This window comes from Alligator mississippiensis, chromosome 1 (genome assembly GCF_030867095.1).
Source record: "Alligator mississippiensis isolate rAllMis1 chromosome 1, rAllMis1, whole genome shotgun sequence".
Classification (NCBI taxonomy): Eukaryota; Metazoa; Chordata; order Crocodylia; family Alligatoridae; genus Alligator; species Alligator mississippiensis.
The window spans coordinates 74043898-74061063 of NC_081824.1; the positions used below are offsets into that span (position 1 = coordinate 74043898).

The 17166-nt window shown below is 44.6% G+C and overlaps 2 protein-coding genes across 11 annotated transcripts in view; one reads left to right on the forward strand and one right to left on the reverse strand.

Annotated features, from left to right (window-relative positions):
* The window catches only part of NT5E (5'-nucleotidase ecto), a 77321-nt gene that overhangs the window by 16998 nt on the left and 43157 nt on the right, over positions 1-17166 (forward strand). For all 4 annotated transcript variants that reach the window (XM_059731809.1, XM_059731797.1, XM_059731804.1 and 1 more), the window contains exons 4-6: positions 11460-11657; positions 12131-12285; positions 16553-16661. In XM_059731809.1, the coding sequence (XP_059587792.1) occupies positions 11460-11657; positions 12131-12285; positions 16553-16661 (462 nt within the window). The remainder of the gene's footprint in view (positions 1-11459; positions 11658-12130; positions 12286-16552; positions 16662-17166) is intronic.
* The window catches only part of SNX14 (sorting nexin 14), a 119398-nt gene that overhangs the window by 6280 nt on the left and 95952 nt on the right, over positions 1-17166 (reverse strand). For 2 of the 7 annotated variants that reach the window (XR_009463658.1, XR_002093298.2), the window contains 2 exons: positions 16311-16384; positions 15398-16196 (listed from right to left, as the gene is read on the reverse strand). The exons of 1 other annotated variant lie outside the window; for it this stretch is intronic. Coding sequence is in view for 1 of the 6 variants with exons in the window: in XM_059731713.1 (XP_059587696.1) it covers positions 16173-16196 (24 nt within the window). In the remaining 5 variants the exon portion in view is untranslated. Of the gene's footprint in view, positions 1-15397; positions 16197-16310; positions 16406-17166 lie in introns of those variants that run through there. 4 more of the 7 variants (XR_009463657.1, XR_002093297.2, XM_059731713.1 and 1 more) reach the window with 2 other exon arrangements.

Sequence of the window (17166 nt, forward strand, 5' to 3'; positions counted from 1 at the left end):
AACAGATCACTAAAACTCTCTTAGTGGCCCTCAGCTCAGGCACAGGAGCCATCCCGGGCCATGGCACATAAGGCCAGTCCCACCACCCCCAGGAGTGCAGCAGTGCTGGGATGGTGTGATAGCTAGACTTACTTCCAGAGCGGGCAGGCAGAGCACACTCGGCCGGGTGGATGGGATGAGGCCATGGGCGGGCAGGGAGTGGGACAGGTGGGCAGGGCTGGGATCATGGGGCAGTGACAGCATGGGGCCAGGGCCTGGAGCAGAGCTGTGATCCACTTCCAGCACAGCCCCACATTGTCACCACCCCATGATCCTGGCTCCGGCCCCCGCCTGTCCATCCTACTCCTAGACGCTGCTCCCTGCCCACCCATGGCCCCCTCCCATCTGCCTTGTTGTGAGCATCCTGCCCCCAGAGGTCCCAGTCAGTTTCCATGGAGACCCTACCCCCCTGCTCAGTCCAGCAACCCTGGCAGTGGTGCAGGTTGGACAGGCCAGGGTGCCCAGGCAGTGGGGTTGGGTCCGGCAATGGCAGCAGAGACTGGCAGCAGCAGTTGGAAGGAGCCACTGCTACTGGGGCTGCCAGAAAGTGTGTCCAGCTGCTGTGCACCTGGGGGCAGCAGGACCAGCTGCATGTGCCTCAGCCTGGGCTGCCCCTTGTGCCTGGGCCAGGCGGGGCCAAGGAACCTGCTATGAGCCACATAAAATTCCTTGACGGGCTGGATCCAGCCCGAGGGATATATGTTGCCCACCTGCGTACTAAGCCAAACCAGAAGAGCAAATAATGGAGTTATGTTGATATGAAACCTCTCTTCCTCACCAAATGGCAGATTCCTTCAAGGAACAGGAATCCTGCCATGGTATCACTGAACAATACGTTTTCATGTAAAAATTAGTATTTTTATTCCTTCAGACGCCATCCCTATTCATGAATAACCATGAGGGTTACTTTTCTTCTTGCTGGGGTGTAATATGATCACTTGCCTTCCAGAAAAATCTGGGGGAGATGATATAAACCATTTCCAGTCTTATTTCTCCTCCTCTTCTGGGGGAAAATGTCTAGAATATTAGGTATTGATGCATTTGTATTATGAATTATGCTAGATGAAATTTATGTAATAGGGAATATTTTAATTTTGCTGGCTTAATGAGAAGTTTTACCTACAAATATTGCAACCAATGTGGTAAGTTTCCATAACAATGAAAGATGGATTTCACCTAGTAGATCACAAGCAGCTTGTTATGCCAAATTCCTTTAGTCAGATAAAAATAGAGATATTCCTCTTTATTCTTCACTATCATCTTCTTTTCTTGACTTCATAGTTCAGTTCATATAGGAATTTCAAGATCATTCCTCACAGAGATTTGTTCTGTCCTGACCTCCCTGGACTAAACCTTGGTGAGTTAGAATAGCATTGGTCTTGTGACCAGCTCTGTCCATAGCTGGGCTTGAAGACTGTAGTGCTTCTTAATTTAGTCATCTAGACTTTTCTTTGGGATACTACGTCTGCTCCCTTATTTACAAAACTGGCTTTTAAGGAAGTGGTTGTCTTCTGGCTTGCTGTTTTTCACCACAAATGTTGAGCCATCATCAGTGACCTTAAGAAGTTTCCAAAACTTATAATATAGGCATTGGTTTGGCACCATTCTTTCTGCTGCATGCATTTTGTCATGTGCTCTCTGCCCCTGCTTTCTGTCCCACTCTTCAAGAAGTTCCACTGTCTCCTCATCCTACACACACACACACACACTCTCTCTCTCTCTCTCTCTCTCTCTTTCTCTACTCTGTTATACGTACCTTTACTTTTTACATTTAATAGAAATAGCTCACCAGAGTAGATGTGAAAGAGTGGCTTGTCTTTAAAACAATGAAGAATAGTCCGTCCGGTCTGTTAGACTAAGTGCTTATGGGCACTATTTCAGTGACAGGCATCAGGACGATGGGATTGAGCATACCCTGTCTATACTACACTCATGCAAGTCCTCTGATAAGATTCAGAGCCAGAAGATTGCCTAGGAGGCTGCTTCCAAGTTGGGCCTCATGCCCTGTTCTTGAGCCCTTCATCTCCAGTGGACATATCACTAGGGACCTACCTAAATCGCAGCCAGGCAAATGGTTTTTCACAGGCTGCTTGCAGCATGCAGAGCTGATTTTGCAGTCCTTATTGCAGCAAGCCCCTCCTTGCTGTTGATTGGCCAAGGGGCCCTGGTGGCCCCACCTTTGCCACTGATTGGCCAAGAGGCCATTATAATCTTCAGACTGCAGCATTGCTGCAGCATTACATCTGGCTTCTTAAAAGATGGCGCTGAAACCTTTTTGTTTACCTGATTGGCGCATTTATTGAGTCTACATCACTAACTCAGCCTCAGTAGCTCTCTCTCAAACCACATGCTCTATGGCTGCAAGGATTGCCATACTTCCTTTGTATTCCAGTAACCTTTTATTTTTTTCAGGAGATCTCCCGCAAAATCACAGGAAGTGCCTTTTTTGCAGTGATCATAGTAAACCACTGTTTTTTCATGAAATTGTGAAACTGTGCCTTAAGTAGGTCCCTACATAATTACCTAACAAACAGGAGTTGGCAGTGCTACTTTTGGCAGGCTACTTAGTTCTGCTGAGAGGCATAGCTAATCAGCCCATGGGCCCCACAAACATAGTTATGCACTTTGTTCCAGAGCTAGCTCAGGTGCCTGAGCAGCCTGCCTGTGGGAAGGCTGTGGTGTGTGCATGGTATTGTGGAGTTTGGTTATGGGGTTAGGGAACAGGTAAGCTCTACAGGGTGCTGGAAGTGAGTGGAAGGATTGGGAGCTGGAGGGATATGGGGCTGTGGGACTTGAGGAGAGATGAGCTGTGACATAACAGGTAGCTTACATGGTGTGTCATGGGAGGTGGACCATGGGGCTGTGTAGGCAGAAAGAGGTAGGATGCACGATCCAAAGACTGAAAATCACTGTCTTAGAAAGACCTCAAAGATATGTATGCCAAATAGACACAGGGTGTATCCAGCCATTAGACAAAAATGTGTATTGACAGAATCAGCATATTCTGTGCGATTCCAAAAGTACACTTTCTGATTGACTGTTTACCAGTGCATATTTGTTGAGTCTTCTATAGGCATTACAAATTCAACTGGAAACTTTTCCAGGAGTACATTTTTGACTCGGGAAGGGATGTGTATGCCAGCATTCACAAAGAAATATTCACAGCTGTTAGAAGTTAGCTGCATACAAGGCAGCTAAATAAAATTGCAGTGATTCCAGGGCATTCATAAATTATGTGGCAGCTGGAATATGGGATTTAAAAGTGTTTGGTAGTAATGTTTTGATTTTTGGAAGCTGTCTCAAGCAGAATTTTTTTTAATAGGTACTATGTTTTACAAGAAAGAGTGAAATAAACTGTTTTAGGTTAAAATGAGTTAATAAAAATTGAAAAGTATTACTACTTAAATTATCCACAGTTATGTGTTTGCAATGAAACAGAATCTCACCCTAACACTGAGAAGTGTAATGAAGCTATGGTGAGCCTCAGCTTCCTTTGATGTATGATCAAAAGTGTCAGATCCAAAGGGAATAATGTCAGAGGGATAATTTGGTAACATAATAGCTTGCCTTGGAGGATTTACCTTCTTAACTTCATGCTTTTGGCTTTGTGGTGCCAGAAAAAAATCACTAGAGAATTCAAAACATCAATTATCTAAACATGATAATTTATGTATGATAGAATAAGCATACAACTGAAACTGAGAAAGGCGGTTAGAATCTTATAAAAGTAAAGCTAGGAGGAACTTCAGGGGGTCATCTGGTCCAGGACTGTCCAACTTGTTATTGGGAATTCCTGGATTCACAGATGATCTCTACTGTGGCTCACTGATGGGTCTTGAGGTGACTTAAGAGTACAATCCTTGAGCTACAGATCCACCTGCAGATCTTTCCACAGGGGACAGTAGGCTGTGAGCTAAGATTTCTCTCCTTTTCCTTCCTCTGCTGTCTCTTCACTGTTTTGAGGACAAGACGCTTTATTTCAAAGCGGGCTGCTGCTTGATTGAGGTTGCGATGCATTGTAGTCGGTTAGCAGTCAGGTCCTTCCAGCTCTTGATCAGTTTTCTTGAGGTGTGACTTCAGTGTGTCCTTGTTCTGTTTTCTCTGGCCATAGTGACAAGATCTCAGGCTGCAACTAAGCTGGGAGTAGAGCACTTGTTTTGGGAGTTGGGCATACGCACACAATGTCTGGTCCAGTGAAATCAGTGCTTGAGGATCACTGACTCAATGCTGGTAACATTGGCTTCAGCAAGGATGCTAAGGAGGTAGGGTTATGTGGCCACTAAGGCACATGGTTGACAGCACAGAGGTTGCAAGTTCAAGGCCATAGCAGAAACACTCATGGCATGGCCTGTCAGATTCCAAAGAATCTGTGAATTCTGTTAAATACCTTGTCACAAGGACCCAAAAAAGGAAAGGAAGCAAGGATGCTAGCATTTGTGCAGTGATCTTTCCATTTGGTTCAGAAGATTTTCCAGAGGCATTATTAGTGGTACCTCTCTAGGATCTTGAGATGACAATGGTAGGTCACCCATGTTTCACATCCAGAAGGGAGAGTGAGGATGATGGCTTCATTGTAGAGCCAAGTCTTAGTGTCTTTCTGGATCAATAAAAAATACACCAGAACAATTTCCCGAAGGAAGTGCTTACTCAGTGGATCCTGTGATGGATCAGTGTTTGCTGTCTGAGAGAAGTGGCTACCAAGGTAAGGGAAGTGCTCAGCTACCTCCAGGTTATTTCATCAATGGTAATTTGAAGAGTAGGTTTACATTCATGGCCCGGAGTATATACAGTATTCATAAATTGTAAGGGCTGGAAGGGACCTCACAAGATCATCAGGTGCAGCCCCCCTGTAGTAGGCGGGAAAAACAACTGGGGTCAGGTGACCCCAGCAAGGTGACGGTCCAGTCTCCTTTTGAAGATTTCTAGGGTAGGTGATTGCACCTCTAGAGAGCTCTAGAGAGAGCCTATTGCACAGTCTGGACACCCTAACTCTGAAGAAGTTTCTCCTAGTGTCAAGCCTGAAACTGTCTTCCAGGAGTCTGTGGCCATTACTCCTGGTTTTCCCCAAGGGTGCCCTGGTGAACAGTTGTTCACTGAGCCCCTGATGTATTCCCCTGATATAGCAGTAAGCTGCTACCAAGTCCCCTCTCAGCCTTCTCTTTTTTAGGCTGAAGAGTCCCAGGTCCCTCAGCCTTTCCTTGTATGGCTTGCCATGCAAGCATGTTAGTCTTCTCCATGGGCGACTGGTGCCTCCCAAGTCTGGGGGGGCACCAGATTGCCAACGGCGGGGGGGAGGGGTCTCTCAGCAGCTAATCACCAAGCCAGCAGTGAAACCAGAAGTGCACTTCCGGTTTCACGGCTGGCGCTTTCAGGGGATGCACGTGCATCCCATACGCATCATCAGTGGTCTTCTTGATGTTGAGAGAGGCCCAAAGTTCGGTAGGCTTCTGTGAAAAAATCCAGTACAATCTGGAGATTTTCTTCAGTGTGTGCAATGAAGGTGCGGTCTTTAGCATATTGATGGTCAAGGATGGTTGGTTGTTTTAAATATTTTGGATTTTGAGCAAAAACGTCTCAGATTGAAGAGTTCTCTATCCATTTAGGATTCAATGTCCATTTCAGAAGGGAGGCAGTCCTTAAGAATCAGGCTTAACCAATTTCTAAGCTGTCAGGGGCCACGTGCCCCACAGGCTGCAGCAGCAAGTGTGCGCTCCCCCAACCCTCTGCACTGCGCGCAAGAAGGAAAATAGAGTGCTAGCAAATAAGCTCAATTTCATCAATCTGTCAACAGAAAAGTGAAGCTACCTCATGTAAAACACAGAGTACTACTTCAGGGCTGAAATAAGTAGTAGGCATTTCTGTGTCTCACAGAACTAGATTTGCTCCAACTGAGGCATCAGCTTGCTGAACATCTGCAAGTGTGGCTGTAGAGCCCAATTCTTGAGTGACAGTTATTTCTGCACTTATCATATATGAAGTTAGTATTGAGCAATCCTGAATGTGGTACAGGGTTTTTTCCTGAGTTTTCTTCTTTCCTCTGCATGTTGGACTCTTGTTTCCTCAAAAGCCTTTATTCCATGTTAAATCGATCCTCATCAGTCTTCTCCCAGTTGTTTGACTCAGTGTTCATTCCCTTCATATCTCTCTTGCCAAGCATCTTTGAAATGAAGATAAGGACACCCGCTTGGTCTTCTTTCTGTAACGGGTTCTCCATACAAGAGATCCTTGGGTATACAGCCATCATCCATTCTCTTCAGGAGACTAAGCCATCAAAGTCAACCGAGACTGAGAAGAGTGCGGGTGCTCGGAACGTTGGCACATCCCACGACCTCAGCGTGGGCAACTTTGTCGTGCCAGGAAGCTTCGAGAATGCGGTGAAGGCAACAGAAGTGGAAGCTGTTGAGGCACTTTACTTTAGTAAAGTATGTGGTCTAGGATTCACTGCCATATAAAAGGGTGTTGATGACACAAGCAGATACTTTGACCTTAGACTTAACAATCAGTTTGCTGATGTTCCACATTTGTTTGTTCAGCATGCTCATGATAACAGAAGCTTTGTCAATACAGGCATCCATTTCAACCTCAAGTGACAGGTTGTTGGTAACAGTGGAGGCAAGGTACATAAATTAGCTTGCAGTGTCCGATAGGACCGGATGAACTTTACCCCAGAGTGCTGAAGGAGCTGGCTGAGGTCGTTGCGGGACCTCTGGCGAATCTTTTTAAAAACTCGTGGTGCTCAGGGGAGATTCCTGAGGATTGGAAGAGGGCCAACATTGTGCCCATCTTCAAGAAGGGGAAAAGGGAGGACCTGGGTAACTATAGGACAGCCAGCCTAACTTCTATCCCAGGGAAAATCCTAGAAAAACTCATTAAGGAGTCTATGTGCAACTCACTCGTAAAGGCTAGGATTCTGAACAACAGCCAGCATGGTTTTGTCACGGGCAGGTCCTGTCTTACCAGTCTTATCTCCTACAACCAGGTATCTCGCCACATGGACATGGGAGAGGAGGTCCATGTTATATACCTAGACTTCCAAAAAGCCTTTGATCTAGTATCCCATGATATCCTCATGGGAAAATTGGAAGATGGTGGGGCTTAATTGCTTGACAGTTCAGTGAATGGGAAACTGACTGCAAGGTAGGACCCAGAGAGTTCTCAGGAATGGATCTGTGTCATCCTGGCAAGAAGTGGCGGGTGGTGTCCCTCAAGGGTCCGTGCTTGGTCTGGTGCTTTTCAACGTCTTTATCAATGATGTCGGGGTGAAGAGCGCATTGGCCAAGTTCGCGGACAACACCAAGTTATGGGGGAACATGGTCATACCTGCAGATAGGCTGCAGATACAGGCGGATCTGGACAGACTGGAGAGATGGATGAATCGGAACCAGATGAGGTTCAACACTGAGAAGTGTTAAGTGCTTCATCTGGGGGCGAATAATCTCCAACATACCTACAGGCTCGGTGGCGACAATTTGACTTGCACCATGGCCGAAAGGGACCTAGGGGTAATAGCTGACCATTGTATGAACGTGAGCCGTCAGTACAATGCTGTAGCCAGCAGGACAAACAACACTCTGGCATGCATCAATCAATGTATCTCATGTAAAACCAAGGAAGTGATTCTTCCACTGTACTTGGGACTAGTGAGAATGCAGTTGAGTACTGCATCCAGCTCTGGGTACCGCATTTCAACAAGGATGTGGAAAAACTTGAGAGGGTCCAGAGAAGAGCCACCCATATGATCAGAGACTTGCAGGGCAAGCCATATGAGGAGAGGCTGAGGAACCTGGGCCTCTTCAGCCTAAAGAAGAGAAGGCTGAGAGGGGACTTGATAGCAGCTTACCACTACATCAGGGGAGTACAACAAGAGCTTGGTGAACAACTGTTCACCAGGGCACCCATGGGGAAGACCAGGAGTAATGGATACAGATTCCTAGAAGACCGCTTCAGGCTCAATTCTAAGAAAAACTGCTTCACAGTCAGGGTGTCCAGATTGTGGAACAAACTCCCTCCGGAGGTGGTGCCAATCACCTACCCTGGAAATCTTTAAGAGGAGACTGGACAGTCACCTTGCTAGGGTCACTTGACCCCCAGCTGTCTTTCCTGCCTAGAGCAGGGGGGCTGGACCTGATGATCTTCCGAGGTTCCTTCCAGCCCCTAACAATCTATGAATCTATGAATACATTTTCACCTATAGTAATCGGTGGTGAATTAGTGTTTTGGCTAATAACATTGGTTTTCTTGATGCTGATTGTAAGACTAAACTCTTGGGAAACATGAGCAAAGTGACTAATGAGGCTTTGAAGGACTCACTCTGTGTGGGCTATCAGTGTCATCAGTTAACAGCAGCTCACAAATCAAAATTTTCTGCACTTTGGTCTTTACTTTAAGGTGTGTGAGGTTAAATAATTTTCCATTTGAATGTTTATGTAGATAAATTCTTTCAGTGGCAGTCCCAAAAGTGTACATCAGAAGAGAAAAAAAATCCTGAACAGGGTTGGAGCAAGGACACAACCTTGCTTGACTCCACTTCATCTCGCAAAAATGTTGATATGTTATAGCTGACTGTTCCCTGCGTTCCATTATGGAAAGAGCGGATTATGCTTAGGAATTTTGGTGGACAGTCATTCTTTTCCAATAATTTAAAAAGTCCTTTTCTGCTGACAAGGTTGAAGGCCTTACTCAAGTCAATGAAAGTGATATAGAGGGGTCTCCTTTGTTCCCTACATTTTTTTTTTAGATTTGTTGGAGTGAGAAGATCATATCTATGGTGGACCTATTAGCTCTGAAGCCATACTGCAACTGACTCAGGACAAATACGATCAGCAAGGATTTGAAGTCTTCTGAGCACTACCTGAGCAATGATCTTTCCAGCAGTGTTTAGTAGTGAAATACTGTGATAGTTATTAAGTCACTGCAGTCATCTTTATTCTTGTACAGAGTAACTATATTGGCATCTCGCATATCTTGTGGCGCTGACCCTACTGTCCAGCAGTGTGTAAGAAGCTCATAGGTGGGGAAGAAGCACAGGTTTCCTGCACTTGATCATGTCTGCAGGAATGCTGTCTTCCCGGCGCCTTGGCAATGGCCAGATTGTCTGTGGCCTTTTGTAGGTCCTCAATAGTTGAAATATTATTAATCTCTTCTAGGACAAACAGACTGTCAGTGATAGTAAGGCCTGTGTCAGTGACACCACTTTCCCTTGAATAGAGTTGAAGATAATGTTCTACCCATCTTTCCATCTGTTGATTTCCATCTGTTATGACTTCTCTTGATGGTGTCTTTAATGAAACTGACTTCTTTACAGTTGGACCTATTGCTTTCTTGATTCCATCATACATGCCTCTGATGTTTCCAGTGTCAAATGCAGATTGAATTTCCTTGCACAGTTGCAACCAGTAATCCAGTGGTAGGCAAAATATGATCCTCAGGCTGGATCTGGCCCATGGCTGTCCCACAGCATACTGCACTTGGCCAACCCTGCCTGCTTGCACTTGGGCAGCCCATGCCAGGCTCCCACTAGTGCCAGCAGCCCAGCCTTAACCAGCATACACAGCTTCCAGCATGGCTGCTCCTGGTGCAGCTGCAGCCAGGTGCTGCTCTGCTCCCCTTGTCTTCAGCAGTGGCTCCTGCTTCTGCCACTCCACACCACTCTGGGTGAGCAGCTTCAGTCTGGCAGCTCGTGCCCCACCCAGTGCATGGGGCTCCAGCTCCAGCTCCCAGCCACCATCCGTCCCCTGACCCAACCTGCCCCCACAAAGCTGTCACTGCCTTGCAACCCGGCTCCGTGATACTAGCCTCACCTGCATCTACCGCTCCTGAACTCTGCTCCCTGCCCGCCCACAGCCCCATAGGGAGTTTTGGTGAGTTGTTGCCAGGGGGAGAGCGGGGGGACTGACCAGCCCCCCCTGTGGCCCTCAGGCCCAAATAATTACCCACCCCTGCAATAATCATTAGTGCAACATATTGAGATTTGTTGGACAGCACTCTTTGCTTTCCTCAGTGCCTTCAAACATCTGAGGCAGTGCATTTGGCCTTGATAGATGGAATCAGTTCATGTGTGTGCGCCTCAAACTAGTCTGGTTTCTTCTGACCTGCTTGTTGAATATAGAGTCAGCAGGAATATAGATCATTTTTTGTAGCTTCCCCATTTCTCTTCTGCAGTCTCGCACAACAGCAGCTCTTGAGCAGCCTCCTGATGACCTTCAAAACAAGGTACCCTTGAGAGCAATGCTACAGATTCTTCAAATCTGAGAGCTGTTAACTCTTCCCTTTGCTTATTGGCCAGAGTCAGTGAGGGAACTCAAAAACACAGTATTATCACAGGGGTACAATGCATTAGTATTTAATAACTTTTGAAACAGCAGGACATTGGCCACTATTGTCTCCCTGCTTTCCTTGTGGCAGGTTGGAGCATTTTGTGGTTGTGTGACAGGGTTGACCGTGTAATTTTAGCAATAGGTTAGACAAAGATTTTCCTGAGATGGTTTGATAGGGCTGATCCTGTCTCAAGCAGAGGGTTAGACTAGATGACCTCTTCAGGTCCATACCAGCCCTACTTTCCTGTGATTCTATGGTTTTGATAGGAGAACTAACTTATACCTCCTGCAAAATGTGTCATTACCAAGATATTGGAGTACTGAGATCTATTTTTTCTTTAAATTCTTATCCCTTACTGTACCTGATTTGTATTCCTACATCTGTTCACTCTTTACTTTGCAGTTTACTTGGCCTTTGTTTTGAATGTTCAGGCCACTAATGATGAGGAATATTAGGTTTTGTCCATTGCTATTTGAAAAATACAACTGTTTAGAAGGGAAGCCTGCAGGAAGTAGCTTTTGTGTAACTAATGGGTATCACTTAGACATTGTTTTGCCCGCATTTAGTCTACCATAGATATAGGAAGAATGCAATTGTATATGCTTACAGAACGTTTATAGACATTCTGATTAAATTGTCATGAAAAGGCAGAGCTGGTTTTTTAAATATAAAAAAATCTTATACATCTTTTACTAACATCTTCATTACTCAGTTTGACAGAGCTATATAATGAGTTGGCATAACAATAAACATGTCAGCCAGAAACTGCTTTATATGCCCAACTAAAAGATTTGGATTGGAAGAATTAGAATCAAAAGTTCCTTTGTTGCTATTATAATATGATGTCATGGAAGAGTGTGTACTCTTACAGCTTAGAAATACTGCTGGTTATTTGTTCTAATACTGGGAACAAAATAGCCTTTTATGAGTCAATGTAACTAAACTGAAGCAGTGTAAATGGTTTACTGATATTATTAGCATTTATTACAATTTTGTTATTTAATATGTATCAGATGGTTAACTAATTGTTTTGAGGAGGAAAACCACAGCTGAAGTTCCAGTCTGGTAGTTTTCTGAAGATAATATGCATAATTTCATTTCAGGGCCCCCACCTTCCAGTGAAGTACCAGTTGGCAACTATCCATTCATGGTACGATCAGATGATAACAGACTTGTGCCAGTTGTACAAGCTTATGCTTTTGGAAAATATCTTGGCTATTTAAATGTTACATTTGATGAGAAAGGAAATGTAATCCAAGCATCTGGAAACCCTATTTTGCTTGATAGCAGTATTCCTGAAGGTATGTGAAAGAGAAATTTGGCTTTCTGTAGGTCACCTCACTGCCATTTTTTCTTTATTTTATTTTAAAGTTGAAGTGCATATACTGGAAATGAATGTAACATTCTTCTCAACTTGCAGTCTCCTTTGGCCTGTTACAGGGGAAAGTGTTGAAAGTTCTATGGTTTCGCAGGTTAAGATGAGACTGGACAAAAACGCTTGTATATGCAGATATAGGGAATAAGCCTCCACTAGCAAGGAATCATCTGATATCTTGTTCCCCATTTCAAGGTTTTATGACTGAGTAAACTGTAATAATAGTGTAACAAATAGAATCCACTTTCATTTAATTCAGAAAGACTACAATAAGTCTTCATGCAAGAGACAATTAGTATTCTATGATTGTTGACAAGCAACTTTGTGATGTTTCACAGGTGCACAGGAGTCTGATTAATGGATAAACACATTTATTCTCATACTATATTTCTATTTTAGCTCAAGATTTGAAAGCAGAAGTTGACAAGTGGAGAATACCACTAGATAAATATGCTTCCAAGGAGATTGGAAAAACTAATGTTTACCTGAATGGTACAAGTCAGGCATGCCGTTTCCATGAATGCAACATGGGAAATATGATATGTGATGCTATGGTAAGAAACAACCATTATAGATCATTGTTATGTCTAAATTAATATGGGACAGCTTTGGGATGGTTCAGGACACTTAGATAATTCTGTCTCTGTTAGAGTTCTTTGCTGTTCTTTCTCACTGTAAGATCCAAAGGTGAGATCCAGAGAGGCAACTGAGGCATTTCCAACTTAAGTATCAAGACACCTCAAAATCAGGCCTAGGTGAGTGAATTAAAGAAACACTGGGTGTGCCTACATGTGCATTAATACATCTTTTCTAATGCGCATTAAATTTAGTACCTCCAATGTGAGGTACTAAATTAATACACATTAGACTGCGCTAATGTGCAGTAGCTCATTTTCATGCTTTTTCAGTGACAATGCGCAGTAGACTATTTTACTGGGCATTAGCATAATGTCATTGTTTTTTATGTGACGCTTTAATGCACAGTAAAATAGTTTACTTCACGTTAAAGTGCGCACGTAGATGTGCCCACTGTTAGGTTTAGTTGAACTCCCTCCCTTTACAGTCAGTGAGGAGAGTTTGACATCTCTAAAGAATGTTTCACTGTCTAGTTACAAAATGGCGCCCTGCTGAGAGCAAGACAACAGGAAACACTAAGCACAGAGGTGTGTCTGAATCCTGCCCCTCTCCAGAGTTTCAGTATCTGACTCCTGACAGCACATTAAAGGCTTCCATTACCTTCAGCTCCTGAATTCAGAGCGGTCTTCTGAGGGTAGGTGCTTAATTGATATGATGGTGCCACCACTTTTATCACAGCTGTTTTGTGCAGTAGCCAGGTGGTTAGAGCACTTGCCCAGGAAATAGGTGACAGTTCTGACCCCACCTCAGCCTGCAGAGGTTCAGTGTCACATCTTATCCCACCTCCCCCAGGAGACTGCCGGTTTCAGACTTGTCCACCATGGGTCAGTGAGCATCCAGGAGTGCAAGCATCATGGGGTCAGAGAGATAATAGGCAAGAAGTGACCTGATTCTGTAACTTACTGGATTAACTCAGAGAGGGAGTCCAAGGTTGTAGTCCCTGCTCCCAGAACTCATGTGCCTGTTGCAGATTAAACAGTCATCAGATACAAAACAGAAGTAAACCTGGGAGCAGTGACCAGAGCCTGTGGGGGGAAGGAGGCAGTTACCCAGGCTATTCAGGCTAAGGAGGATCTAGAACAGGGCTGGGCATAGTACAGCCCGCAGGCCAGATCCAGCCCACTGATTGTATCTGGCCCTGTGGGTGGGCAGCCACAAACTCATGGGATCTGGCCCATGGGTGGCTGGTGGCTCTGGCTCTCACCGCTGTGGTCGTCCTGGATGGGTGGGGCTGTTTTTGCCATGTTGGGCAGATGGCTGGGGGTCCTTTCACCTAGTACTGATGTGGAGGTATCAGCTGTGGCCCTAGGAAGATGCCCCAACCCCTACCTGGAACCTGCCAGCTGCATCCAGTTGATGCAGGCACACCTGGGGCTGCTTCTGCTACACAGGGCAGGTGGTGGTATAAGTGGCTGGCAGGTTCTGGGTCAGGGTGGGGATCGGGGTGTGCTACAGGTCTGGCAGGGTGGGGATTGGGCCTTGCTATAGGTCTCAGTGAGGTGGGGATCAGAGCATGCTCTGGGCGGGTTCTGAGAGTGCTGCAGCTCTGGGCAGGTGGACAGGCTGTGAGTGAGAGAGGTATGGCCTTAGAGCAAGAGAAGTCTAGAACCTGGGTCTCTTACTTCCTAGGTGAGTGTCCAGCCCATAGAGTATTATGCAAAATAGCATAATTAATAGCATAATTACATTCTGTGCTTGAGCAAGAGGCTAAAAACAGACAGGGTTTAGCCTGGAACTGATTGTCCCAAGTTTTTGACAGTCTTCCCCCTGCCACCCCATTGTAAATGCAGCTTGAATAGCAGGTAACTTGCATTAGGCCCCACCCCCATTTTCCAGGGTAAGAGTGTTATCTTAGTACTTGATAGGTCCTTAAAAAGTGGGACAATGGGGTTGTACATCTGTAGCATCCCAGAATAAAAGACTTTGTCCCAGGAGAAATCCTGTGTTTCTTTTTAGCCGAAGCATCTGTAGCTGCTGTACTGAACTCTGCTGGCATGTTAGGTATGCTCAGAGCCTGCCAGCCAAATCAGACCCCTCTCAAGACTTAGGCAGAATGTAGGCTCTGCTCTACCTTATACATAGGTTGCCTGGGAAGCTAGGCAAGAGTTTCATGCCCAGCTTCTCTGATCAGGGCATGCTTCTGCATGTGCAGGAACCTAAGATTCAGCATCTTAAGGAATGTTGCCACGCTCCAGAGCTGGGCCGAATGGGGCTTTCCTAAATTTACATTTTAGACTTAGCAGCCTAGAATGCACATAAATACTGCTTTAGGTACGTAAATGCCCTCTTTGTAAAAGATCAGCAACCATTAGGTCCATAGTTAGCTTCATGTAATTTTGTGACATTACAGATTTCATAGATTTAGATTCAGGGTATCCCTTATGTATGTGTATGTTGAGAAGATCTGCTGGTTTTTGACTGGGGGTGGAATATGATTTGCTCTCCCTTTGGAAACTGATTTCATTGGGCACCGAGCACTCCTACCTCCCATTATGGTCAATGAGCGTGTCTAGCGAGTGCCCTGCCTACGCAAATTTCAGGAAGAGCTGTTTATAGTGAAGCAAACAAAATAATTAGCTTCAAAAATTCTTCAGTTGTCATTTATACTTACAACATAAAAGCAGAATGGATCCCACAAAGTCCCTGTGACTTTTTAAATAAAATTGTTTAGCTTGTGTCAAAGTCCTTTGAGTGTTTACTTTCCATAAATCTTCTAGCACATTTACTGGCATGAGTGTGCATTCCATACTATGAGGAGAAAGCCAATTAGTAAGTTTTTGTCTTGGAAACTTGGCTAAAGAACTATGCTTAGCCTACTTACATCATCGGTATCTTTTATATATCACCCCCAAGGCCAACTTTCTATTTGCTTGGCAGTATTAAGATTCAAGAAGATTTCAACTAGACTAAGATTTTGAAATACGCCCAAAGGTATTGCTGTAACTTTCCAGTATACGGTGTTTAATGTTTTTACTTTTTACTTTTATTTACCTATTGTATTTTTATATTGTATTAGAGAATGCTCTCATGGTAATTTGGTGCTAGTTTTATTGAAACAAAGCTAGTAGTCACATCATTCTGGTATGTTTCTTTCTTAATGTGCATTGCATTATTTTACTAGAGGCAAATTTGAGGGTCAAATCCTGCGCTCCATTAAGCACTCTCCCCCTTGTGCAACAAGTTTGACTTAATTCATGGTCTGATTTGACCCATCAATCAATAGGCACATGGATTGATTGTTTCCTGTCAGATAAATCAGGAATATAGATGTTTTCCAACAACCTTTTAGTTCTCTGCCTCCCCAGAGTCCCAAGCCCATGCCAAATATTAAATGTAAGTGGTACAGTTAAAAAATGTCAGTAAATTAACAGCTTTGAATGACTGGTATTGGATGCAGCCAACTCAATGATGCACATTATAGGGACCTGATGAAGGCTACTTGAAGCCTGAAAGCTTGTCTTTTATCTTTCCCAACAGCATGAGAAGGTCCAATACAAAAATACTCTTTCACCTCACAAACCTTGGTTCTGTCATTAGCTTAGTAAGGTTCCTAACTACTCCTATGTAAGGTTCTTACAGTTTTGTGTGTGTGTGTGTGTGTGTGTGTGTGTGTGTGTGTGTGTGTGTGTGTGTGTGGTCTTCCTCATTTCTTAGTTCTTCAAATAGGATAAAAACAGTGAAAGAATGTTTAATGCATGGGGGGGAGGGAGCCTTTATATCCCAGTTGCTGCCAAACAAATCTTCTCTTCAGTCCTCCTGCAGGAGAGGTTCAGTTTTGCTTTGTGGTTCCAGTGATACTTCACTATCAGGTGTTCACAGATTTCTGGAGCTATGCAAAGGAAAGAGAAAAAGACAGAGGGGTCTTTTTTGTCGGAGGAAAAACAATAAAAGCTAAAACATTTTGTTAATTTGGCTGGATTTTGTAAATAATAATGCCACTTACTATGCTCTTGGGATACACAACAGTGTTGAAATTCTTCAAAAGAATTTAAGTGTTTTTTAATTGTTTGCGGCTCACTTTAAGGGAAAAATACAGTCCTGTCAAAAACCAAAAACAAAATACACAAACAAGCAAACAAAACAACCCCATCCACTACCTCAGATTTTATTACTTGCAACATTTGTGAACATAGATTAAGCAAAAATTACAAAATGATTAAAATGATTTTCATGCTAACATTACAGCTCTACAATGCTGTTGGATATCCAGATGAAAATACATGGAATCATGTTTCAATGTGCATTCTGAATGGAGGTGGGATACGGTCACCCATTGATGAAAAGATCAATAATGGTATATTTTAAAGGTTTATTTAATGCCACTTTTTACACTTGCAGTTCCCCTTGTCTGTTAAATATATCAGTTCTTGTCATTGTTCTAGCTACAGCGGGACAGGTTTCCCCCACTTCCAAGCATAGGTAGAGGGAGAAAATATTATTTGGGGGGCTGCACACATGTGCACCCCACCCCAACAGGTAAGTCTCATGGGGAAAGGGGGGGGGAGCAGGTAGAGCCCCCCCCCCCCCAGTGTGAGAGGAAGAGGACCTGGGGAGAATGGGGCCTAGGGGTGGGTTGTGGGAGGCCTGGAGCCTGGGTGGCTCATCCAGGGGCACAGGGGCTCCCACTGCTGTGTGTACCCTGGCAGAGGCCTGGGGAGCAAGTGCCCTGATACATGCATGGGGCAGGGCGGGCTGGGCTCTGTTTCCTGCCACCTTTGCCCTGAGAGCAGTACAACACCACATGCTAGCCACCACTGGGTGGGTAGGGGACAGAGCGCAGCCCTGCACACAGATCAAGG